Below are 27,792 nucleotides of genomic sequence, written 5' to 3'. Positions count from 1 at the left end.
ATGGCCTCATTGACTATGCCACAATGAGAGGCGTAGTATTCAAAACTGATATCAATTAGCCAAAAAAGCAAAACGGTCCGGCGCAGATAATTTCATAATCATTTAGATTTCCAAATTTGGTTACGATTAGTTACGTTTTGGAGGAGGAAACAGTCGAGTACGAAACCTCGATTTTCGAGATTTAAACGCAGGATTTTTCGCCTTGTCCTTATCGCACTTAGTTTTAGGAGCCGCTTCCGTTAGCGAGATGGGTATATTTACCTAAAATACTTAAAACTCAGCTCCTGTTTCGTCTTAACATTTAAATTTGTCAGTTTCACATCCGCACCTCCTGATTTGATTGGTAACGTCACAATCTTACAATCGAATCAACCACTTTTCTCGTCATATTCATACAAATCGAAATCGTTTGTGACCCCTTTATAATTATCACATGGGTAGTAAGTGCATCTTATTTATCGATATCAATTTATCGACATATACCCGTGACTATTTTTTCTTTGCTATTCATTCATATTTATTTGTCAAACTCATGTCAATTTAGTTTGCGAGTTTCTGGAGGCAACTTGTAGTATGTAGATAAGGAACAGTGAAAGAATTAAATTACCGACGCTTTCGTACCTTGTCACAGTGACAATCAATATGAAAGTCGCTAGAGACCTCATACTATTGTCACTGTGACAAAGTAGAAAATGGGGAGGAAATTAAATTCTTTGATCGTTCCTAAAACATTACAAAACCTACAGTGTAATAATAAATAGGTCAGTGTAACTATGGCTGCGTTTTTCTAAAGATAGACCTTATTCTACTATTATCGTGATGGCATCAAGTCAAAGACCTATCCGGTGTATAACGATGCGGTCGTTTCTTCGTCTGTCTTTCTCTTGGTCTCCGCCTCCGACACGTCGAGGCCGCTCTCGAGGCCTGAGAACAACACTACCTGTTAGTACTTGCACGTTTCCAGTAGTGTTTTGACTACCTGCACTGCAACCAGTATATTAATACACTGCGTTTTTTTTACTATTAGAATTAGTTCTGAAAAATTCTAGTCTAGTATTTTTTATACTATTTTATTTTAATGTATAACGATCTTATTTTGAAATTCTTATTATTAAATTTGATTTGTATTGTGTACCTATAATAATTGTATAAGTTTAACGAATGATAGTCATAAATTGCTATGCTAATTTGCTTAAGATGATATAAGTATTGTTAGTTATACTTGAATAAAGACGATTTTGAAATTTTAATATTGAAATTCGAAAACAAGAAATGTAAAGTTGTTTTACAGTACATATGGTGATAATTTATCGTGCGCGGCGTCACTAGCCTGGAGGAGCGGCGACACTAACCTGGAGGACCGGCACTGGGCCCCGGCGCCGGCGTGAACTGTAGCTGCGCGTAAATGTGGTCGTGCGCGGCGTCACTAGCCTGGAGGAGCGGCGGCACTAACCTGGTGGAGCGGCGCTGTAAATGTGGTCGTGCGCGGCGTCACTAGCCTGGAAGAGCGGCGTCACTAACCTGGAGGAGCGGCGACACTAACCTGGAGGAGCGGCGACACTAACCTGGAGGAGCGGCGCTGGGCCCCGACGCCGGCGCGGACAGTAGCCGGGCGTAAGTGTAGTCGTGCGCGGCGTCACTAGCCTGGAGGAGCGGCGGCACTAACCTGGTGGAGCGGCGCTGTAAGTGTGGTCGTGCGCGGCGTCACGCGCGTCGCCGTGCGCGGCGAGCGAGGGTCGCCTGCTGCTGGCCGCTGCTCCACCATACTTTAACTCTATTGACAAAAAGGTGATATTTTTGTACGAGTTTATATCACTTTCTGTTGTCCGCAGTCGGACTTGGCTCATACTTGTCAAAATAATTGAGATGGTATGTAAATCTATACAATAACAAAATCAAATATACATCGCACATATTCTTTATTCAAACAAACACTTGGTATAAGTTTACAGCTGCAGGATGCCAAGACATACGATTATACCTTCTATAGTCTCTCTGCTTTGCCTAAGGTTGACTGGTAGAGAATGCTTTTGGCATTAAGTCCGCCTTATGTACGATAAGTTTTCTTTTGTGCAATAAAGTTAAAATAAATAAATAGTCTTCTCACCTTTGTGCTGCCCTTCCAGATATGTGCCTCTCTTGTGAAGTATCTCAACAGAATGTGTGCATTTATGGTTCTGTAAATTTATTTTATAAATGGTAGCATAATTACATTTGTGACGCTTTTCATCATCGTGCATAATTTCATGTTTTCGTACAGCATCTTTGTCATCACTAGCATAGCTGCAGTGGCCACATTTGTACGACTTCTCTCCAGTATGTTGCCTTACATGGACTCGCAATTGATCACTGCAACTACTAGCATAACTACATTGTTCACATTTGTAACGCTTGTCGCTGTGTTTTCTTAGATGAACCTTCAAAGTACATTTACTACTGCTAGCATAACTACAATGTCCACATTTGTAAGGCTTGTCGTCAGCGTGTCTTTTTAGATGAAGCTTCAAATGACTTTTATGGCTGCTAGAATAACTACATAGCTCGCATTTGTAAGGTTTTTCACCAGTGTGTTTTCTTAGATGAACTTGCAAATTACCTTTATTGCTGCTAGCATAACTACACTGGTGGCATTTGTGAGGCTTGTCGCCAGTGTGTTTCTTTACATGGACTCTACTTAGATGAACCTTCAAAGAACCTTTAGTACTGCCAGCATAACTACACTGGTCACATTTGTAAGGCATATCGCCGGTGTGTGTTCTTACATGACCATTCAATTTTCCTTTCTCGATACTAGCATAACTACTCTGCTCACATTTGTAAGGGTTTTCACCAGAGTGTGTTTTTAGATGAGCCTTCAAATGAGTTATATGGCTGCTAGCAAAACTACACTGTGTGCATTTGTAAGGTTTTTCACCAGAGTGTTTTCTTAGATGAATCTTCAAACAACTTTTATAACTGCTAGCATAACCACAGTGTTCACATTTGTAAGGTTTTTCACCAGTGTGTCTTTTTACATGACCCTTCAAATGAGTTATATTGCTGCTAGCAAAACTACACTGTGTGCATTTGTAAGGTTTTTCACCAGTGTGTCTTTTTACATGACCCTTCAAATGAGTTATATTGCTGCTAGCAAAACTACACTGTGTGCATTTGTAAGGTTTTTCACCAGAGTGTTTTCTTAGATGAATCTTCAAACAACTTTTATAACTGCTAGCATAACTACAGTGTTCACATTTGTAAGGTTTTTCACCAGTGTGTCTTCTTAGATGAATCTTCAAACAACTTTTATAACTGCTAGCATAACTACAGTGTTCACATTTGTAAGGCTTGTCGCCAGTGTGTGTTCTTACATGAACTTTCAAATCACTTTTCCGGCTGCTAGCAAAATTACAATCGTGGCATTTGTAAGGCTTGTCGCCAGTGTGTGTTCTTACATGAACATTCAATATTATTTTATTTGCACATGCATAACTACACTGACTGCATTTGTAAGGTTTTTCACCAGTGTGTTTTTTTACATGAACCTTCAAACCACTTCTATCGCTGCTAGCATAACTACACTGGTCACACTTGTAAGGCTTGTCGCCAGTGTGTTTTCTTACATGAACCTTCAAATTACCTCTATCGCTGCTAGTATAACTACAGTGCCCGCATTTGTAAGGTTTGTCGCCAGTGTGTTTTCTTACATGAACTTGCAAATTTCCTCTATGGCTGCTAGCATAACTACAGTGTTCACACTTGTATGGTTTCTCATTAGTATGTTTTCTCAAATGCCTGGTGAACCATATTTGTGTAGCTGTTGTATATTCACAGTGGGTACATTGGTATATTCCACTTGGTTTCATCCGAGGAGTTTGCCCTGCAATCAAAATTATTTTACTAGATTCAATTTGTATCACGTTTTTCAGATAATATATTAAACACTCATTTGTCGTGGCTTGATTTATACTAACAACCTAAATTTCAGAAAAATAACAGACAAATATCATATAGATCCTAAACTTTAATTACATCCAAAGTGAACTAGAACCTGGCACCCGTATATATCTCAATTCTTTTGCCGGCGTCAACTATTATATAATCTGTGCGGCGTAGTCAACAACAACTCATATTCTTAATTTTGAACTTGGCTCTCATTTCACCCCTATGTTTTTGATGGGATATATATCTCTTCTTCCTCGCGTTGTCCCGGCATTTTGCCACGGCTCATGGGAGCCTGGGGTCTGCTTGACAACTTATCCCAGGAATAGGCGTGGGCACTAGTTTTACGAAACCGACTGCCATCTTACCTTCCAACCTAGAGGGCAAACTAGGCCGTTATTGGGATTAGTCCGATTTCCTCACGATGTATTCCTTCACAGAAAAGCGAATGGTAAACATCAAATGATATTCCGTAGTTCCGAAAAACTCAGTCGGATATATATATATCCGACTGAGTTTCTTTATATATATACTTAGTCAATCTGTATAAGAATGTCCATATAATGTCCATGTCCATGTCCATATAATATAATATTTATATATATATCTATCTATATATAGCGGTGGTGGCCGAGTGTTCTGACGTCCGACTTTCAATCCGGAGGTCGTGGGTTCATTCAAACCCTGGCTCGTACCAATGAGTTTTTCGGAACTTATGTATGGAATATCATTTGATATTTACCACTAGCTTTTCGGTGAAGGATAACATCGTGAGGAAACCTGCATACATCCGCGAAGAAATTCAAAGGTGTATGTGAAGTCCCCAACCCGCACTGGGCCAGCGTGGGGACTATAGCCTAAACCCTCTCGTGCTTGAGAGGAGGCCTGTGCCCAGCAGTGGGACGTATATAGGCTAAATTACTATTATGAAACTTGAAACATGAAACTTGACAACGAACAGGCCTGTGATTGCAAAAGTAAGTATTTGTGAATTATTTGCGAGAAACTTTTCTTCAATTTATGAACCAGATGTTGATCGTTCTGACAACACTAATCACATAGAAGAACAAACGGTGCTGACCAATTCGTTACATAAAATTATTTTTGATGATAACATGATCTTAAAAAAAATTAAAGCTCTAGATCTGAATAAGGAACCTGGTCCAGATTGTATACCGCCGATATTCATTTCCGGGTGTGCGGGAGGCCTGATACAACCGCTAAAATTCATATTTAACAAGTCTCTCGAAACGGGCATATTTCCTCAAGTATGGAAGGAGACAAAAATTGTTCCGATATTTAAGGATGGCTCGAAATCTGACATAAAAAAATTATAGGCCTATTTCTATTTTATCTAATATAAAAGAATGTAGATAATCGCGTGCAAGTAGATGCTGTGTATACTGATTTCAGTAAGGCTTATGACAAAGTTGATCATACCATTTTGATAAGTAAATTGAGAAATTATGGAGTTTCTGGGTCACTGTTGTCCTGGTTCAGGTCCTACCTGGACAATCGCATGCTATATGTAGCCATTAATGGTGAGCAATCCAAGCAATTTTTTGCAACATCAGGTGTCCCACAGGGATCGCACCTAGGTCCTTTATTGTTTTTAATTTTTATTAATAGCATAGTTAGTTGTTGTGAAAATTCCGAATCTTATCTCTACGCTGATGACCTTAAAATTTTCAGACCTATTAAAAATTCTAGTGATCGTATTCTACTTCAGGACGACTTGGATAGGTTGAGTAATTGGTGCTCCCAGAATAAAATGAAGCTGAATGCCAAGAAATGCTTTTACATCTCTTTTACTCGCAATAAAACTATTGTACCCACTTCTTACACTATCGGAGGCACACAACTCGAAAAGGTAGATACAATACGTGACCTGGGAATAACAATAGATAGTAAGTTAAATTTAGAATAGAATAGAATAGTTTTTTATTCGTAAACACACAGACAACAGACATACATAGAAAAAACATAGTGAAAAATAAAGTGTCACGAAATGGTCCCATCTCAGCATGTTGCTGGCGACTTCCAGCGCTGATCTTCCGATTAGAAATTTCAATGCCCATTACATAAACATCATTAAAAAGCGTCTCGTATGTTAGGATTTCTAATAAGAAACATTGGGCAGTTTAGATGCACTCGTACTAAAGTATTGCTCTATAATACATTAGTGAGAAGTAACCTTGAGTACCGCTCTCCGGTTTGGACGCCTTATTATGTGCATAAGAACAGTATTGAGAAGGTACAGAGACGCTTTTTAACACATTTAGGATATTACTCTTTCAAAACTCGTAAACTCACATCATACAGTAATTGACTAAAATTCTTTCGATTTATTTCACTAAGTAACAGGAGAAAAGAGCTGGATTTAATGTTCCTTTATAAATAGACTAATAGTAAGGGGCTAGATTATCCAGAATTGCTAAGTAAAATTAAAATAACTACTCCTGCTAAGCTACCTCGTCCCGGTTTGTATAACCTGTTTAGCATTCCATTTGGAAAAACAAATTTAGGTCGTAATTCTGCCCTTTTAAGAATGACAAAATTATACAATTATATCCCTGGCTCTGCGGGAGTGGACATATTTATCGATAGCCCTGAACAGTTTAAAAGGAAAGTGACGAAATATGTTGGCTCACTGGATATCCCAAAGTAATTAGGCACAGATTCTCAAACGTGTTAATAATACTTTATAAAATATTTATAGAAAATATTTATGTACGTAGTCAATAATTGTTATAGACAATTTAACATCACCCTAGTTGTCAAGATATGTAATGTTAGCTAATGTAATGTACTGGTACCTATCACCTAATTCATTTACCTATAACCTATAATTTTATCGCATGTTCAATATTGTTCACATATACAAGACACTTATATAAGTTGTGGTTACCTATAATTAGATAAGCATCAGTCATGATTGTTATATAGATTTAAGAGCATGTAAGATGTATTATCTGTTGGTAATCCTAAATAAAGAAAATAAAAAATAAATAAAATAAATATATGGCACTAACCATAACCAATTCAAATATGACGTATTCCTGAAGGGTTACTTAGCACCACAAATAAATATTAAGGTAAAAGCCAATTAAGGAAAAAAGTACACAACACACTACTAATAAATCATTTACCGTGATAGTTTCTAACATTCCCAACGGTGGTGCTCCTGTATCCGCTCTCTACAGCAGCTTCACGACCTTGTCTCCGGCCGGCCCGGTCTGTGCTCCGAGTAGTGTGCAGGGTGTCCACAACGAGACGCTCCAGCCTCACGCAGCAGTCCCTCAGAAGGGGCCTCCCGGGGACAGTCTCACATGACTGCTTCACTCCTGCCCCCAGGTTGAAAGCTGAAACCACCCTCAGACTAGAACAACATTTACTCATCCAATTCAAACTGTTGCGAGACATACTAACATTGAATAAATTTACGCGCTTTTTTATTTATTTTGGCGATTGACTTCAGACAAGTGAGTTCGGCTCTACTAATGCCTTGGAGGATGTAATGTAACTCATATAACCAAACGGAGACGCCTTGTCTGCAATTTCTGTACAAACCAGTCTGCCGAGTTTTGCGGGGAGGGGCACGTCAAATGTATATACGAGTTGCAGTCGCCGCGAGCACTCGAGCCTGAAGAAGAACCCCCGAAGGGCCCGCAACATGTTGCCATATCGACTAAAAATTCAATTGAGTGAAACCGTTGTCGTTCAAACAGTTTAAAATAGGTCTCACGAAAGTTTAATATCGATCATATGTAACGTAAAAATAGCCTTGCAAGATAAACGTCAGTCCATACAATGTGTATGACCATTGGCTGCATATTTTCGACAAAGGGGAATGCCTGTCAATGGCTACTCCGTTTGGTTATATCCTCTAAGACTAATGCGATTGTAATATTATTTATAGCATAGTGAGGAATCTTTCAGTACTACATATGGTGTCAATTCATGTTTAGAACATATATTACTCTTTTTCTACTTTGACGTGTCGAAGCCTTACCAACAGCCATGATAATCAGTAATTGTGACTACAGAGGTTCAACTAACCCCTCTTTACTATATGCCCTAGTGTGCCGCAGCGCACATTGGGATCCCCTGTTCCAAAGACATATGTAACTCTGTATAAGATGAATAAAGTCTAAGGAAAAAACATGCCTCGGGAGTCAAGAAAAAGTCATTCTCGGATAGATGGCACCACACCTTTGGCCTAGTGCGCAGCTAGACGGCGTTCACAACACCATTTGATATTTAACAATTTTAACACATATCAGTGAAAGAACGTGGGTCAAATTCATATCAAAATAATAAATAAAAATGATGAGAATCTCGTGAAGACCGAGAAGGACAAGTCCAGTAAGTACCTAGGCGGTATCGTCTTGAGTCGTCCCATTCGTTTTTCGTCAAGTTCTTAAATTAGTTCTATTCTGCTTTCGTCACTCATTCTACATTCATCACAATCGTCGGTGGCTTTCAATGTAGAATGCGTGATGAAAGCAGAATAGGACTAATTTAAAAACTTGATGAAAAACGAATGGGACTACCCAAGACAATACCGACTTGGCTCACAAGATAACCGCCATGTGGGATGTTGATTGAACAATCATTGTCCCGATAGTCATTTCAGTGAACGGTTTAATAGCGAAGAGTCTTGACCAACATCTTGAGAGCCTTTCGCTAGGTGGTTGGAACAAGGGTCAGATGCAGAAGGCGGTGATTTTGGATACGGCGCAGATAGTCTGCAGGTTCCTCTCTCTGCAGCCCTGGCCACCAGTAGCTTGGGCCTTGCTCTGCTGCTGGCGGCACCCTAGGTTAGGTATTTTATAATGTGTTTATATATGGTAGCTTGGGCCTTGCTCTGCTGCTGGCGCCACCCTAGGTTAGGTATTTTATAATATGTTTATATATTTTTTGTAAGTGTTTTTATATTGTATGTTTTTATACTCACATTGTAAAATCCTAACATAAGAGTCAAGTTAAATAAAGAAAACAAATAAAAATAAAAATAAACATTTTTACCTTGTGTTGATAGATGGCATTAAATTTACTGTGACTACAAAATTTACCATGACAGTAACTTTCTACACTATCTATACTATTTGCCTGTTCTAATGCATATTTGCTATTTCCTGTGGCCTAATGATTTTACAGCTTCATGGTTAGTTAGAACCCAGAACTGACCTGTTGGTGGTCGCACGCCGCGCCGCTCCACCAGCACGGGGCCGAGCATGAGCTCATTTTTCTTGACGTGATCGGTGTACAGCGCCTCCGCCGCGCTCACGCCGGCCGACTCGTCTTTTACACACACATCGTCCAAAGGCTCAGCTTTCACAGACACTCCCTCGAACGTGGTCTCTTCTTTTATACGATACACATCCTCACAGGGCTCGGCCTTCACGCAGACACTCTCAGCGACGACAGCAGACGACTCCATCGTCAACTATGAACAGATAGTTTGCCTACTTTAACGAGTTTAACGTAAACAGAGGTAGGATCATTGTTCAAATACGATATTATTTAAAATTTGTTCAAAATTTAATAAATTACTTATAGGATATAGCTCCAAAAGCTAAGCTACAAATTCTGTTGTACATTGTACAAATACCACAAATACCATACAATAAAATCATAATAAAATAATTTTTCTGTATGTCATTGTCAAATTTGACATTTTGTTCAAGTAATGGATGGCGTGCATTTAAAACATAGATTTATAATATACCGAGATAGAAACCTGGTGATAGACAGAGAGACGGACGGATAGACGGACAGAATCAGGACAGAAGAGTCTTAGTAATAGGCTCCCGTATTTAGCCTTCGGGTAAACCCGTTTTTGCCTCCGATTTTACCCTAAAAGCTATAATAGACGGGCGTGCCGAACTTCAACTTTGGTCCGGTCAGCAAGATATTTCATGTGAATGAATACGACTGAAGGACTTGTATCCATGGACATGCAATAAATAAAAAAAAACAGCTTCTGTGTGTAGTGTGTGTTTTGTGGTATTTTGATTGCATTGCAAATAATCAAGAAATAGTCACATAAATTCCGAAAAATGAATAAATTTAATTTATATAACAGCAAATACACATGCCGTGCATGCATGAGAACTGATCAAGATCTTTCTACCATGTCTGCAGATGAAATATTGCTGTATTGTGATTTCGTAAAGGTTTGTTATTTGATATAGCTTTTTTTAGTTATTTACTGTATGCGGAGGCTTGATCCTTCTCACGTCTCCTGAAAAGACTGTATTTTTGGCACATTTGATCCGGGAGACAATCAGAGTGGGGGGCAATATTTTATTTGTTAAGTTAGTTTTACCCATACTTAGATTTATTTTAGTTTTGTATGTTTAATCTATTGTAATCTAAATGTTTATAATAGTTTTACTTAAAAAAAAAATCAGATTTCAGTAAAAAAAAAAGTCTATGATTTATAATTATTGTAACATTGCTGTCACTTATTTTTCAAAAGTGATTTTTAATAAAAAGATGTCATTTAGTTCGTTTCTAATGCTTTAATTGACGTACAGTTAGTAATCACACAATTTATAAAGGAAGTCCGTAGGGTATAAGAGACAGAAGAAAGCAAAGACATCCTAAAACAAGATGGGTAGATGAAATCTGCTTAACGTTGGCGCCCTACTGGTCCAGAGTTGCAGAAGACAGAGTAAAGTGGAGAAGGTTGGAGGAGGCCTATGCCAAGAGGAACACCGAACTGGGGGACAGTAGTTTACAAAAAAAAAGATAATATCATAAAAAAAAAATTGAACCTGTGGGTCGGAAATAAAAGGCTATATGGATAGATAGAGGGTATAACTATAAGAATGGGCAGGAAGTAGCTACCTTTAGTAACATTCTCTGGGTTCTTTCTAGGTTTAGTAGTTATTGGCGTATAATATCTAAGGATGGGCCTTACGGGCACTAAAAATGGTACTAGTTCAGCAGTGTCGGTTGTGACCAATCGTGCGCGTGATGTGAACTCATCAACCAATCGCGTTGTAGCGGTGGCACACCACTGTACTAGCCCCATTCTTATTGGCCGTAAGGCCAGTCCTTATATATAATGATAGAAATTAATGTTAGTTTAGTAGTGTAGTTATAGCTGAGATTTGAGAGACATACAGCTTGGCAAAAAAGAGTAGAAATTAAAAAGTGGCAACACTGTAGTGTACTACCCTGCCCTGCTAAGCCGAAAAGCGCTATCTCAAAAACAAATGATTTTGAAAATGGAATTCTCAGTTATAGAAACTAAAGTATAAATTAGCAATGGATTTTCTATTGAGATAGCGCCACTCGGCTTAGCAGGGCAGTACCGTAGTGTAGTGTAGTACCGTTTTCTTATATAAATTGGTTTGAAAGGGACGACACTACTACGTGTTCATCATCATCATCATATCAGTCAGAGGACGTCCACTGCTGGACATAGGCCTCCCCCAAAGAGTGCCACAATGACCGGTCTTGCGCCACCCGCATCCAGCGGACTCCCGCGACCTTTACCAGGTCGTCAGTCCACCTTGTGGGGGGGTCTACCCACGCTGCGCCTTCCGGTACGTGGTCGCCACTCGAGAACCTTTCCGCCCCAATGGCCATCGGTTCTACGGGCAATGTTGCCACTACAGTGTTGCCACTTTTTAATTTCTACTCTTTTTTTGCCAAGCTGTAGGTCTCGTATAGAGATCATAATTTAATGATCATAAAATTATTTTCAGCTGAAAAATGCACCAGACACAGTAATGAAATTATGTTTTATATGCCAAAGTATGTTTCGCAAATTTTTGAAATTCATCATGCAATGTCAAAGAACATATGAAATAATGAATGGAATATCAAAAGAGGTGAGATAGTTATCATTTAATTTGTTTTTGGTGCCTTAGGGCTCATCATCAGAGTTTTGCGTAGTTCCCTATATTACCAGTGGGGAGACACTCCTGACTTCGGTCGAACTCGGCTCCGTTCCGCTCAGCATTGCTCTGAGCAATTATCAGGGTTGGCACCACTTGACTTCCTTGTGCGTACATGACCACATCACCACAGATAAGATAATCACTTGAATTTTGATAACCCTAAATAGCCGAAAGGGATAGTGCTGTATATTAGAAAGGGATAGCATGATTCGTCCCTGAATCACTGTCAAACTTCGGGTTTGTAGGAAGTGTCCTTTCTGTATGCTAGTACTATTATTTCTTCTGTGATATTACGCAAAACTCGCGGTCAATCGCAAACAAACGCAATCACAGGGCCTACTGCGAAACACGAAAATCGAAAGTTCGGTTTCTGCTTCTCTATCACTTGCCTATTCGATCGATAGAGAGGCAGATAACGAAATTTCGCGTTTCGCGGTAGGCCACCTTTAAACAAACCGCCTTGGTGCATCAATGTCATTGTGATAACTTGTCAAAGGCCTAGTACGTATAAGTTACTCTATGGTTTACTAAACAACATAGTGCTGCACTCTGGCGGCAGAACTTTGCAGTAATACTCACTATTTAGACGGTGCGAAAACTCGCATGCGAGTTTCATTATATTGTGTGTTATTTGATGGTCGGCTGAGCAGATGTAACTTCAATGGTCTGCAGTGTAACTAACTAAAATCGCATGCGATTTCGGGCGCCATTTAAATGACCCCTTAGAGAAGAACCTCAACTCACAGGGCCTTAATGCTTTCATGTTACAGGTTGAACTAAACAAATATGAACTCCACAACTACTCTTGTGCCACGGCCACTCATTATTTGGGCCCTGAGATTGAAGATGACTTGAATTATGATCAGCTTTATGATGACACGTATGATGATGATATGCCTTTAGTGATGTTGAAGAGTGATAAAGAAGAAGACAGAGTTAAGAGGAAAAGGAAGAAGGTAAGTAGTAACAGAAATAAGAATATAATAGATGTTTCCTGTGTTTAAGTAGGTACAGTCAGCGATAACAGTTTGTAACCAAAACCGGACAAGTGCGAGTCGGACTCGCCCACCAAGGGTTCCATACTTTTTAGCATATGTATATGTTATAGCGGCAAGAGAAATACATCATCTGTGAAAATTTCAACTGTCTAGCTATCACGGTTCATGAGATACAGCCTGATGACAGACAGACAGACAGCGGAGTCTTAGTAATAGGGTCCCCCTTTGAGTATGAAACCATAAAAATGAAATTTTTGCCAAAAACATTCCTCCGTTTGACACATGTATACTCACTTGTGCATTCATTCCCCCTCTTTTGCAGCAAAATACGATAGTAACACCAGAAAACAAGAAAGAAGAAGAAGAAAAAAGAACAGAAAATAAAAGAGGCAAACAGAAGAAACAGCTTAAAGAAGGCTTCAGTTCAAGAATGGTGCAAGAGACGAACGAATATGAAGTCATCAAACTGAGCAAAGAACAGGTAAGACAACGGCAAGACTAATGTTAAGGGGAGGGGGGGTTTGAATGATTCACTGTTATTTTAGATTTATATGGACCGGGGTATGAACCGTGATTACCTTTTGTATTGTTTTCGAGATCCCGATATATCGACGCAGTTACATGCATCTTGTTCACGGGTTGCATGGGGGTTGGGGATCATCGATTAAGTACGTCACACGAATTTCTAGGTTTTTTGACCCCTCCCCCCCTCCTTGTCACACTTGGTCACATTTTGCAAATCCCTCCCCACCTGGTGTGACGTCACATTTTAGGCAATTATGTTTTCAACGAAATTGGCAATACTAACTCGGCATTATTTTTTTAATAAAAAAATATTTTTGGTTAAAGAAATATTAGTAATTTTATAACACAAAACCAATTAGGAACGAAAATTACCTACCTAATTCCAAAACCTCATTATTTAAATGTACAGCGAATAAAAAAATATAAATTAATTTTCGGTTACTGATGAAGTTAAAGTGACGTCACAATGTTTGTGACTCCCCCCTCCCCCATGTCACAACATGTCACATTTTCTTGACCCCCTCCCACCCCCTAAACGTGTGACGTAATTAATGGATGACCCCTTGTTACCCGTGAACTAAACAAGATGCATGTTTTGGGTGCTAGTACCAGGGGTGCGAAACTCCTGACTTCGGGGAAACTCGGCTCCGCTCGGCTCAGCATTGCTCCGAGCAATTATTAGGGTTGGCACCACTTGACTTCCTTTTGCGTGCACGACCACAGATAAGATAATCACTTGAATTTTTACAACCCTAAATAGCCGAAAGGGGCAGTGCCATACAGAAAGGGTTAGCATGATTCGACCCTGAACCGCTGTCAAACTTCGGTTTTGTAGGAAGTTTCCGTTCTGTACAACAGTACTATTATTTATTCTGTGCTAGTACTAAGAAAAAGATAGTATGATTCTCTCTGTCTATGATTGAAATGAGACAGACCTTTGACAAACTATACTTTTACATATTGTATTTGTTATTATAATCAGGTGTTAGAAGAAATGGCGGCTAAATCGAAAAGCGACAAGTATTTGAGGTCCGTGTACAAATGCGAGAAATGTGTGAAAGGATTCAACTTTAAAGACGTCATCGACAACCACATGAAGAAACACTCACAGGTAAGGTAACTACAGTAGAAGTAAGGTAACTAAAGTAGAAGTAAGGTAACTACAGTAGAAGTAAGGTAACTAAAGTAGAAGTAAGGTAACTAAAGTAGAAGTAAGGTAATTAAAGTAGAAGTAAGGTAACTAAAGTAGAAGTAAGGTAACTATGAAAGGGTTCAACTTTAAAGACGTCATCGACAACCATATGAAGAAACACTCACAGGTAAGGTAACAACAGTAGAGGTCTTCTTCTTCCTCGCGTTGTCCCGGCATTATGCCACGGCTCATAGGAGCCTGGGGTCCGCTCGACAACTAATCCCAATAATTGACGTAGGCGCTAGTCTTTACGAAAGCGACTGCCCTCCGACCTTCCTTCCAACCCAGAGGGGAAACCAGGTCTTATTGGAATTAGTCCGGTTTCCTCACGACAAACTCACCGTAAAGCAACTGGTGAATATCAAATGATTGAAAGTCTTCGCAAGCTTCGCCTTCCATTGGATTGGAAGCCTTCGGATTGAAAGTCGCACGCTCTTACCGCTAGGTCACCAGCGCTTAGAGGTAAGGTAACTAAAGTAGAAGTAAGGTAACTAAAGTAAAGTAGAGGTAAGGTAACTACAGTAAAAGTAACTAAAATAATATTCGGTAATCGGCATATTCGACAAGTTTTCCAAATTAATTTATTTTTATCAAATATTTAATATTTTAATATGTAATTTGTTTTCAGGAAAGCGGCACGCTCAAGTGTGATATATGTGCTCAGTACTGTCCAAGTGCTGTATCTATGAGAGGACACATGAAATCTCACACCACTAGGTAAATATAACTTTATGTACATTATAATATTTATAATATACTTATATATTTCCGGGTTGGCCTCATGGTAAAAGTTGTTCAGTATGACCCACATAATGACTATTCACCACTCGGCGTAAGGGGCTATTCATAAATTACGTCAATTAAAATTAGGGGAGGGGGGTCTGGACATCGGATGACTGTAGCATGACGTAGGAGGAAACGGGGTCATTCGAAGCATGATTTTTGAATGATTTTAGGGGGGGGGGGGGTCTAAAATGGTCAAAAATAAATGACGTAACTTACGGACAGCCCTTAAGGTGAATTTCGGTTTCACCGAAGCCAAGAATTTTGGTGGCTGCCATTACTCAACCCACCAACGGAGCGGCAGCTGACGTCCATGAGGGTTCATCATACAAAACCGTTAACCACTATACGAGTTATCACCCGGCTGGCGATTGGTCATGGAAATCTGTTGGCTCGCGGTCTATATTTGCCTGGATATCGTTTCAGATCATGCGTTTTTTTTTCTCTAATTTCAGATACAAATGCAAGATATGTGGCGCGGTTCGGATTTCACGACAACATTTGTTAGAACACTATTCAATAGAACACACCTTTGACGCGAACACATACTCCTGCGAGCAATGCTCCTTCACAACCAAGTGAGTACTGTAGCATATAGAAATAAGCTCACTCTATACATACGTTTGCTTACTTAGTAAATACTTAGTTGTTTGGGAGGTAAGGTAAAACGTATTCTTAATAAGTTTAAAATACCCTTGAAATTTATTAATTATTAAGCTTAAATCTTATTACATATAAATTTTCGCAAAGCTCGCGTATAACTTAATAAAAATGGGTTTTTATCATCAAGTGAACAATCAAAGCTTTCTCATTTCTCTATGACTGAAGGAATAAAATAAATGTAAGAATATTCCGACGCTTCTTAGACTGTAATGCGCACATTTTTCACGCAAACACATACTCCTGCAAGCAATGCTCCTTCGCCACCATGAGAGTGCCATCGCCCACACTGTTAACTGTTCATCGGTAAACCTTATTACAAAAGGCATAAGGTCCACCGATGGACAGTTAAGAGTGTTGCTGTTTGTAGGAACAAAATGTTACAATATTTTGACATAAATGTTAGAATACTCTATAATGAACACACTTTCGACGCGAACACATACTCCTGCGAGCAATGCTCCTTCACCACCAGGTGAGTACTGTAGTATTTGTAGGAACAAAATATAAGAATATCCCGACATTTGTTAGACTACCCCATAATAGAACACTTTTGACGCCAACACATACACCTGCGAGCAATGCTCCTTCACCACCATGTCAGTACTGATAGTACGAAAGAACATGACGGCATATTGTTAGACTATTTTGCAGAAATCAGAAATTATTTATTACCGTTGTTACAATTACACAGTATAGGGATGTTACAATAGATTACCAGATCTCGGCAGGGGAGAGCCATTTTGACGTCACTTATGTCAAGTGTAGATATTAATATAGATACACCTTAGAAAGAAATATTAAAATAAAACTTTATTAATTATAATTAAACTAAAATGACAATGCCTTATGTACAAATAAACTTTAATAGTAGCAAATGGATGGATATACATATTATTTGAAGAGGTTTACTAAAAAAGCTTGCTATAAAATTAATTTGTTTTAATGGCGACGTAAAGATCGTAGCGGAAAGGCAGCCTAAATAAAATTATTTCTTTAGTTATTAAATTACACCACATATACATCGAATGACAAGGCATGTCCATGTTGTGCAAACTCTGAAAACAGCTCACCCCCGCCGAGCTCTGTAGATTACAGATTACATAATCTGCAAAGAGTGCAGAGAGATGCTACAAAAAATATTATTTCCCTTTTAGTCTGTATGTAAAAGTAAGTAATGTAACCATCATTATTTTTTAGAAAACGTACAGTAATCCAGAGGCACGTGAAAACCCACAAGGCCGGCAAGAATCTGACGTGCAGCGTGTGTGGGGCGGGCTTCAACAACATGCATGCGTTACGAATGCACGTGTCGTGAGTACAGCTCCATACTAGTCCATATAATACAACAAGATTTTAATACGTCTCTACATTTAATGTTGTATTAATACTAGAGACTAGAGATGCACCGGATATCCGGTTACTATCCGGTATCCGGCCTATCCCGCCATCAATTTACTATCCGGCCGGATACCGGATAGTAACCTACTATACGGCCGGATACCGGAAAGTAACATTGCTTGATTTCGGAGTAAACAAATTGGATTTAAGAAACAGTCTTGATCATAATCTTACTTGTTTATTATTTTAAAACAATTTAAACATTCCACTGACTTGCACGCGCACTCATTTCGAACCTAGAAATGTGTCCGCGCGAATGTTCACTAGGAAACAGGTCAAACCTGCAGAATGCGCACCTGTAAAACCGAAATGTAGGTATTGTTCCGCTGGCCGAATATTCGGCGGCCGATAGTCAGGCCGAATATCCGGTATCCGGTATCCGGCCAAAGAACTATCCGTTGCATCTCTAATTAGTTTTTTGTGCTATAAACTCATTTATTTACAAACAAGATATACACAGTGGTATTACTTAAAAGAAATTAATAACTAGCTTAAGTCTAAAATAGGCCCTTGAGGGATTGTACCTTACCTTGGTACAATCCTTGGTAGCATCCTTGGATCCTGGCAGCATTTCCTCGCTGTATCGCAATGCTAATACGTTGTGCGAGGTAGCCGCCAGCTCTTCGGTCACCAGTTACGTCAACCAGACGCTTCGCGATTCCTGCGAACAACTTATGCGCGCTGGGACCCCATGGACCTAGAGTAACAAATAATTATTATATTAATTATTTATTTTAAAATTAAATAAATAAATATTATAGGACATTCTTACACAGATTGACTAAGTCCCACAGTAAGCTCAAGAAGGCTTGTATTGTGGGTACTCAGACAACGATATATATAATATACAAATACTTAAATACATAGAAAACACCCATGACTCAGGAACAAATATCTGTATCATCATACAAATAAATGCCCTTACTGGGATTCGAACCCAGGACCATCGGCTACGCAGGCAGGGTCACTACCCACTAGGCCAGACCGGTCGTCAAAGATAATTATTTATATATTAGAATAATAAATAATTATTTATAAGATAATTATTTATTTATTATTTTTTATTATTTGAGGTATTTTACGATAATTATTGTATTATTATTACTGTTTTCAGCCGCCACGACCCCGCGCAGCGCTTCAACTGCCCGCAATGCAATATGAAGTTCATATACCCGTCCCTCTTGCACCGGCACATGCTGTCCCACTCGCACAGGGACCACTACTGCGTCGAGTGTGACGTCACGTTCAAGTCGCTGGTGAGTTCATATATACCCGTCCCTCTTGCACCGGCACATGCTGTCCCACTCGCACGGGGACCACTACTGCGTCGAGTGTGACGTCACGTTCAAGTCGCTGGTGAGTTCATATACCCGTCCCTCTTGCACCGGCACATGCTGACCCTCTCGCACGGGGACCACTACTGCGTCGAGTGTGACGTCACGTCCAAGTCGCTGGTGAGTTCATATACCCGTCCCTCTTGCACCGGCACATGCTGTCCCACTCGCACGGGGACCACTACTGCGTCGAGTGTGACGTCACGTTCAAGTCGCTGGTGAGTTCATATATACCCCTCCCTCTTGCACCGGCACATGCTGTCCCACTCGCACGGGGACCACTACTGCGTCGAGTGTGACGTCACGTTCAAGTCGCTGGTGAGTTCATATATACCCCTCCCTCTTGCACCGGCACATGCTGTCCCACTCGCACGGGGACCACTACTGCGTCGAGTGTGACGTCACGTTCAAGTCGCTGGTGAGTTCATATATACCCCTCCCTCTTGCACCGGCACATGCTGTCCCACTCGCACGGGGACCACTACTGCGTCGAGTGTGACGTCACGTTCAAGTCGCTGGTGAGTTCATATATACCCCTCCCTCTTGCACCGGCACATGCTGTCCCACTCGCACGGGGACCACTACTGCGTCGAGTGTGACGTCACGTTCAAGTCGCTGGTGAGTTCATATACCCGTCCCTCTTGCACCGGCACATGCTGTCCCATTCGCACAGGGACCACTGCTGCGTCGAGTGTGACGTCACGTTCAAGTCGCTGGTGAGTTCATATACCCGTCCCTCTTGCACCGGCACATGATGTCCCACTCGCACAGGGACCACTACTGCGTCGAGTGTGACGTCACGTTCAAGTCGCTGGTGAGTTCATATACCCGTCCCTCTTGCACCGGCACATGCTGTCCCATTCGCACAGGGACCACTACTGCGTCGAGTGTGACGTCACGTTCAAGTCGCTGGTGAGTTCATATATACCCCTCCCTCTTGCACCGGCACATGCTGTCCCACTCGCACGGGGACCACTACTGCGTCGAGTGTGACGTCACGTTCAAGTCGCTGGTGAGTTCATATATACCCCTCCCTCTTGCACCGGCACATGCTGTCCCACTCGCACGGGGACCACTACTGCGTCGAGTGTGACGTCACGTTCAAGTCGCTGGTGAGTTCATATATACCCCTCCCTCTTGCACCGGCACATGCTGTCCCACTCGCACGGGGACCACTACTGCGTCGAGTGTGACGTCACGTTCAAGTCGCTGGTGAGTTCATATACCCGTCCCTCTTGCACCGGCACATGCTGTCCCATTCGCACAGGGACCACTGCTGCGTCGAGTGTGACGTCACGTTCAAGTCGCTGGTGAGTTCATATACCCGTCCCTCTTGCACCGGCACATGATGTCCCACTCGCACAGGGACCACTACTGCGTCGAGTGTGACGTCACGTTCAAGTCGCTGGTGAGTTCATATACCCGTCCCTCTTGCACCGGCACATGCTGTCCCATTCGCACAGGGACCACTGCTGCGTCGAGTGTGACGTCACGTTCAAGTCGCTGGTGAGTTCATATATACCCCTCCCTCTCGCACCGGCACATGCTATCCCACTCGCACAGGCCGACCACTGCTGCGTCGAGTGTGACGTCACGTTCAAGTCGCTGGTGAGTTCATATACCCGTCCCTCTTGCACCGGCACATGCTGTCCCACTCGCACAGGGACCACTGCTGCGTCGAGTGTGACGTCACATTAATAATATATATAAATAATACTAGGTATAAGACTCTCTAACAAGCGTCTGTTACGATCAGGACAGGTATGGCCGCTAGGTGGCGACAGCGCCACGCGCGGCTTATGGCAAGCCACCAAAATTGGTGTGGAACGGATATACTTTTAGCTACCTGTAGGAAAGCGACGAAATCGCGGAGTGAGCCACGCCTGTCGCTAGTAAGTTGTTTTAGCCAAATAGACGGCTCCACGCAGGAGCTGCCTCGGCAAGCAGCTCGGTCGGTGGAGACGTGCCTCGCCCGAGGCAGACCGAGCTGCTTCGCGCGGCAATTTTCTCGCGAGGCGGCTCGTTCCGTGTGGACCCTACCAGCCGTGTCTCACTCCGCGATTTCGTCGCTTTGCTACAGGTAGCTAAAAGTACACCCGTTCGACCCCAATTTTGGGGTTTGACATAAGCCGCGCGTGGCGCTGTCGCCACCTAGCGGCCATATCTGTCCTGATCGTAACAGACGCGTTTTGTTAGAGAGTGAGTCTTCTGTACCTATAGTTCGTTTTTTTTAGCATTAGAAATAAGGTAAACAATCTTGATGTGTCTTTTAATAGAAAAACACATTTTAAAAATAAGTTTCGGCAAATATGTAACAATTATGAATGTAATGCGATCATTTATATTCTTCTGCTTTCAAAAGTAATAGTTACTGATTTTTATAAAGCGTTTTTCAATTAAAAGACCTGTCAAGATCGCTTATCTTCTTGCAAGTTCTTTCTAATGCTAAAAAAAACGAACATTAGTACTATTATTTATTCTGTGATCCTACTACCGAAGTTTGTGAAATTGAATTACCGATAGGGAGTTCCTATATCAATAAATTATCTAACTTATCTATACTTTTATCTAATGTTAGTAATTTTCCCAAGCTTCGTTTGTAACTGTTATGATTCGGGTAATTTCGCATGTCGGATAATTCAGAAAATCATATAAAAACAACACCCAAAATACGATCATATTTTTTTTTAAACTAATATATATATTGTTGCAGGACAATTTAAAACTCCACTTCAAAAGGGCGAAAAAACACAGGGACCCGTCAACTTACAAGTAAGATTGTTATTATTATGCATACTAGCATACAAAATGACACAACGCAAACGCGTACATCACGACATTCTCTCTTCTTCTTCCTCGCGTTGTTCCGCATTTTGCCACGGCTCATGGGAGCCTTGGGTCCGCTTGGCAACTAATCCCAAGAATGCCATCTGACCTTCCAACCCAGAAGGTAAAATAGGCCTTATTGGGATCAGTCCGGTTTCCTCACGATGTATTCCTTCACTGAAAAGCGACCGGTAAATGTCAAATGATATTTCGTACATAAGTACCGAAAAACTCTTTGGTACGAGCCGGGATTAGAACCCGCGACCTCCGGATTGAAAGTCGCACGCTCTTGCCGCTAGGCTACATCGAATGAAATTTACGCTAGGGCACAGAATAAATAATAGTACTAGGTACAGAAGACTCACTCTCTAACAAAACGCGTCTGTTACGATCAGCACAGATATGGCCGCTAGGTGGCGACAGCGCCACGCGCGGCTTATGGCTTTCCCCAAAATTGGTGTGGAACGGATGTACTTTTAGCTACCTGTAGCAAAACGACGAAATCGCGGAGTGAGCCACGCCTGGCTAGGGGTACCTATACTTATCTGATTACAGCTATCTACATTAAAGATTGCGTTTGATTACTCATTTTATTGTCTGAGGGTCTATCGCGAAAATAAAAACCCTTATTATTCGTTATCTGAGTCTATCGCGCTTCCAGTGTTGCCAACTTGGCATAAATGATACCAGATTGGCATATTTTCACTCGCTTTGGCACCAAAATTTTCATTTAGCATCTGGCATATTTTTAGCATAATTTAGTCTAAGCCAAATTTGCACCAACTTGGCAGCAACAATATCCGCCATCGCCTTATGTAGTTCATATTTTCACACGCATTTTGACTTTTGTGGGCGGATGGACGTCGACGGACTATATATGTGTAATTTAGCTAATAATTTCAGTTAAATTTCGTGGATTTGACATATTTGAGTTCCGTTTTGCAGATTTGATCAGACAATTAATTGTTTTTTACTGAATATTTTTAGACACCATATTATTTTAAATGTCTAAATTCAAGTGACATTTTAGCATCTTTATTTATTTATTTATTTAAACTTTATTGCACGATAACAAAATGTACAAATGGCGGACTTAATGCCTTGAGGCATTCTCTACCAGTCAACCATTGGGTCATCTTTTTAGCATATTTAAAAAAACTTTGGCATATTTTTAGCATAATCTAGACATTAGTGTAGCATTTTTTCAAAATCCGAGTTGGCAACACTGCGCGCTTCCATATTTGTGCGATAGAGGCAGACAACGAACTTCGAATACCGTTTTTCGCGGTAGACCCTCGGGTGACAAGTAAATTAGATAGCGTACCGAATTTTCAGTTTATTATTATTATGTTTCATATATTTCCCGATATAAACGTGTATTATTAAAACCATGGCCGTAAATATAAATACATTCGTGTTCATTACTCTGAATAGGGAAAACCCTATACCGGGGATACATTTGGTGCCCGTGTCACGCTCGGAATTACTTAGTGAAGGTATTGAGTACAGGCAACGTATCTTCAAATCGAAAATGGACGGCCCTTGGGGAAAATATACCGGTAGAATCTATTTCACATGGAACAGAGAAAAACAAGGATGGACTTCAAATAATTCAAATTCAACCTCTATTAATGGTTTCCTCGATTCTTTGAAAAAACCCGTGTGTATGATCGGTTATAGGGGATTTAAATACATCTATCCTATATTCATTGAGTACAGTCGTGGCGAATTTCTTAAATATATGATGTATGCGGACGCTTTGGCTGCTATAAACGATGTATTCGAGCCAGATTGTGAGAAAACAACGAAATATCAGAGAGTTAACGGTGAGCTACCGTGGCCTGGTGTCCATGATGGGAAGAAATTCTCGTATAATCTAGACAATCTGTGTAATAAAATTGTGGGAAGATATATTGTGGAGAAATGTGTAACTGGGGATTTTATAAGGCAAGGAGATAGTGTTTCCGGAATGATGAAACTGTTACTGCTTGCTGCGGAGATATCTGTAAAGTTTGTGCAATGGATAGACGAAAACCATTCACCTCTCTCGTTTAGCGACGGCCCTTTAGAGAGGCCTAGCGCTTCGTCTGTGCCCGCGATAGCATGCAGAGACGACGGACTGGCAATAGACGAGGCGCTTGGAAAATTGATCCGTGACGAACTATTTTCTCTCATATTAAAAGAGCCGATACAGAAAGGGCCACAGTTTGCGGGTACGGAGCTAACACAGGACGGCCTTGTTATGACACCAGCTTCCATGGAATCTATGGAATGGCTCTCGGCACTTGATTTCGATGTCGTGGGTGGGCACAAAATAGTTCTCAAGATGATGGTGGCGGTTTACCTCACAGGGGATGATCCCGAAATCGCACTGCAGTACTTGTGCAAACAGAATTGGGACAAACCGGAGTTGGAAATTGAGAAATGGTCCTATGTGGATAAAAATAGAGATTCTTATTTGTTTTTGGTGCCGTTTGAAGTCCATAAGAACTGGGGAGTAGTAGACAAAAGACTGTTTTACAAAGACGCCACAGTTAAAGCTGAGCCGGTGATCGATTTTAAGCGGAAATAATAAATAATTGCTTACTGCTGTGGGGCAACGACCCGAAGTGGATCTTGGCCTCCGACACCAAAGACCGCCATGCTACTCTGTCCAAAGCCGTTTCTGTCCAGTCGACGGCGCCGAGTTCGTTAAGGTCTTTCTGCACTTCGAGTAAATACTACTACTTACTTACTTTGTTGGCGCGGTGACCCAAAATGAGTCTTGGCCTCCAACACAAGGAGTAAATAATTAAATGTTATTAAATAAATGTATATTCACTATAGTTATGCATCTTTTTTTTAATACTATAAGAGTCAAAAGCCGAAAACGATATTCCATACAAAAATTTTAAAAGCTCATAGTAGGAGATCCCACATATGGTCGACATTCACCTATCTGACGGATGAAACTATGAAAATATGAAAGAAAATATGTTCCAGAACATAAATAAATAGGGTTGCCTAAAGAAATATGGTCAAGGCTATTTTTAATACATTATTGAAAAAAAAAATTTTTCGGCAAATTTCACCGATTTGTCTGACGAACGAAATAAGTTTCAATGGAAAGCATACATCTTGTACAACATAAATCAACTAGGTTGCCTATCTTTTTCCGGTCACTATTATGTGGTTGCCGTGTTTAAAGAGGTGATTTTATATCGATAATTGCACTCATATGTCTGAAGCTTGAATTATACATCGAAATGATGGTAATTTTATTGCAAATACAATGGTATAGGCAGTATAGGGTTGCCTGCGAAAATCCGGTCACAAAGGCTTCGGTAGGCCGGTATGTTTGATAGAAATAATTCCAGAAGTTTTAAGAGTCCAAAACTCCAAAATGATGTATGGCATATTTAGCATAAAATAGTTTTTTTTTGCATATAGCGTAGGGGGTTTGTAAAATTCTTAAATTAATAGTTATTATAATTTTAAACCAAAGGGTAAATTGAGTACAAAGTTAATAAAAAGAAGCGATCATACTCGGTCTTCGTTCCGCTGTATTTGCATGCGTGCAACTGTGCTTATAGCAAATAAAAATTTGATTGATTTAGTTGTTACTCCTCCAGGTACAAATGCTCGCAATGCGACGAGCGTTTCATCTCGCCTTCCTCCGTTCTGGCGCACCTGAGCGCTACGCACGGCGCCGCCAAGAGTCACGCATGCGCGCTGTGCGGGAAACTGTACTCGAGCAGAGAGAGCGCACGGAGCCATGAGAGACGCGCGCACGCCAGAGAGAAACTGGCGTGTGACGTTTGCAATAAGGACTTTAGCGTGAGTATTAGGGGCGGCCATTTTGAATTGTCGGTATTGCTGTCAGTATAGCAGAGAGAGCGCACGGAGCCATGAGAGACGCGCGCACGCCAGAGAGAAACTGGCGTGTGACGTTTGCAATAAGGACTTTAGCGTGAGTATTAGGGGCGGCCATTTTGAATTGTCGGTATTGCTGTCAGTATAGCAGAGAGAGCGCACGGAGCCATGAGAGACGCGCGCACGCCAGAGAGAAACTGGCGTGTGACGTTTGCAATAAGGACTTTAGCGTGAGTATAAGGGGCCGCCATTTTGAATTGTTGGTATTGCTGTTAGTAGGTATAGGTATAGCAGAGAGAGCGCACGGAACCATGAGAGACGCGCGCACGCCAGGGAGAAACTGGCGTGTGATGTTTGCAATAAGGACTTTAGCGTGAGTATAAGGGGCCGCCATTTTGAATTGTCGGTATTGCTGTCAGTATAGCAAAGAGAGCGCACGGAGCCATGAGAGACGCGCGCACGCCAGAGAGAAACTGGCGTGTGACGTTTGCAATAAGGACTTTAGCGTGAGTATAAGGGGCCGCCATTTTGAATTGTTGTTTCTAGCCCGATTGCATTTAAAATACCATCTTTACAATACAGTCCGAGAAAATATCACCATGGTTGGGTCAAAAACTAGCCAAAAACGTATTACGTGATTACTGGATGCCTTCCACTATGTAATCTGTCAATATTTCAGAAAACGTTATGTAGTTTACAGCCTTTTCAGGGTATTTTGGTTTTCAAAAATTGAGCATATGTATTTTTTAAGCGCAGCGACGATTATCTAAGTGGGTCATTGTAAAAGCTTTCAGTATTACCAGGAGACACTCCTGACTTCGGTCAAACTCGGCTCCGTTCGGCTCAGCATTGCTCCGACCAATTATTGGGGTTGACACCACTTGACTTCCTTTTGCGTGCACGACCACAGATAAGATAATCAATTAAATTTTGACCACCCAAAATAGCCGAAAGGGATAGTATCATATACTTGTGGTCATGCAAATCTTGTCAGTAGAAAAAGGCGCGAAATTCAAATTTTCCATGGGACGATAACCCTTCGCGCCTACATTTTTTTAAATTTGCCGCCTTTTTCTACTGACAAGATTTGCTTGACCAGCTATACATTAGAAAGCGATAGCATGATTCGACCCTGAGCCGCTATCAAACTTCAGCTTTGTAGGAAGTGTCCTTTCTGTACGGTAGTACTATTATTTATTCTGTGGTATTACCAGGCGTGGCTCACTCCGCGATTTCATCGCTTTGCTACAGGTAGCTAAAAGTACTTCCGTTCCGCCCCAATTTTGGGGAAAGCCATAAGCCGCGCGTGGCGCTGTCGCCACCTAGCGGCCATAACTGTGCTGATCGTAACAGACGCGTTTAGTTAGAGAGTGAGTCTTCTGTACCTAGTACTATTATTTATTCTGTGGTATTACCTAAATAAATGTTGTTACAGCGTAAGTACGTGTTGGCGAAGCACCAGCGTGCGCACGCGTCGCTCTGCTGCGGGTTCGAGTCCACGGATAAGAAGGTATACCCAGTCAGAGGGCTAATCACGTTCGACGTGTTGCCTCCCTGTCACACTTACGTACGAATTTACAAGTGCGACAGAGAGGCAACACGTCGAACGTGGTTCGCGGTAGGCCCTCTGGACCTATCTATAGTCAAAGGTCTACTTATCCCAACCCTTTCTATAAAGGGTAGAGTAGCCCTATGGCTGATAAGGTCTCAAAAGAGACCACCCTACCTCCCTATAACACCGTCAAAAAGAATAGAGTGTATAAAGGGTTATTTGACTTATATGTCATAGTAAAGGACCATGGGCAACTTTGTATAGAGCCTGGACCCAACGCCAACAGAAATGAGAGTAAGGTCATTAGATAGGTATTTCTGGGTAGTTCATTTTGTTTTATGGGCACCAAGCGGAATTCCATTGCAGACTGAGATATTGATATAGTCTTAAAAAAAGGAGGTTTTCAGTTTGATCCGTATTTTATATACGTAGGTATGTATGTTTTAACGCGAGTATTTCGCGTTTGGCTGAACCGCTTTTGATGCGGTTTTCAGAAAAGTGTTAGTTTATTCATGAATTTGTGTTTTTTTTTTTCAGAAACATCAAGAGGAGAACAGCGCCATACAACCAGTGAACCATGAGACTTGACTGTCATATATTATTTAGTATTATTGTATTATCTTCATGTGTCAGCGTATATTTTCTAAATAAAATATTTATTCTAATGATTTTTTAATTTGAACCTCAAAAACTGTCAGGGGTCACCAATTAATTTCTTCAGGGGGCCGGTTCTTAAAATGACCATTGCGGTCCGTTTCTTCTAGTTTTAAATTAAACAAAAAATAAAATAGGTCGGCGGTACGGATCAGGACCCCCCATACATAGGGGTCAG

The 27,792-nt window shown here is 41.0% G+C and overlaps 2 protein-coding genes across 2 annotated transcripts; one reads left to right on the top strand and one right to left on the bottom strand.

Moving 5' to 3' along the window:
• Positions 1-838: 838 nt before the first annotated feature.
• Positions 839-7,344, bottom strand: LOC134677310 (zinc finger protein 431-like). Its single transcript, XM_063535746.1, has 4 exons — positions 7,071-7,344; positions 2,108-3,859; positions 1,667-1,774; positions 839-924 (listed from the first exon to the last, which is right to left on the bottom strand). The coding sequence occupies exons 1-4, from the start codon at positions 7,342-7,344 to the stop codon at positions 839-841; spliced, it is 2,220 nt and encodes a 739-aa protein (XP_063391816.1).
• Positions 7,345-9,930: 2,586 nt separating this feature from the next.
• Positions 9,931-27,573, top strand: LOC134677552 (oocyte zinc finger protein XlCOF22-like). Its single transcript, XM_063536023.1, has 13 exons — positions 9,931-10,100; positions 11,643-11,768; positions 12,608-12,793; positions 13,158-13,316; positions 14,343-14,471; positions 15,181-15,269; positions 15,791-15,913; positions 17,196-17,309; positions 18,511-18,652; positions 21,444-21,502; positions 25,168-25,372; positions 26,844-26,918; positions 27,498-27,573. The coding sequence occupies exons 1-13, from the start codon at positions 9,984-9,986 to the stop codon at positions 27,546-27,548; spliced, it is 1,575 nt and encodes a 524-aa protein (XP_063392093.1). The 5' UTR covers positions 9,931-9,983; the 3' UTR covers positions 27,549-27,573.
• Positions 27,574-27,792: the final 219 nt, after the last annotated feature.

Source organism: Cydia fagiglandana, chromosome 26 (genome assembly GCF_963556715.1).
Source record: "Cydia fagiglandana chromosome 26, ilCydFagi1.1, whole genome shotgun sequence".
Classification (NCBI taxonomy): domain Eukaryota; kingdom Metazoa; phylum Arthropoda; class Insecta; order Lepidoptera; family Tortricidae; genus Cydia; species Cydia fagiglandana.
This window is presented reverse-complemented; position numbering and strand designations above follow the sequence as displayed.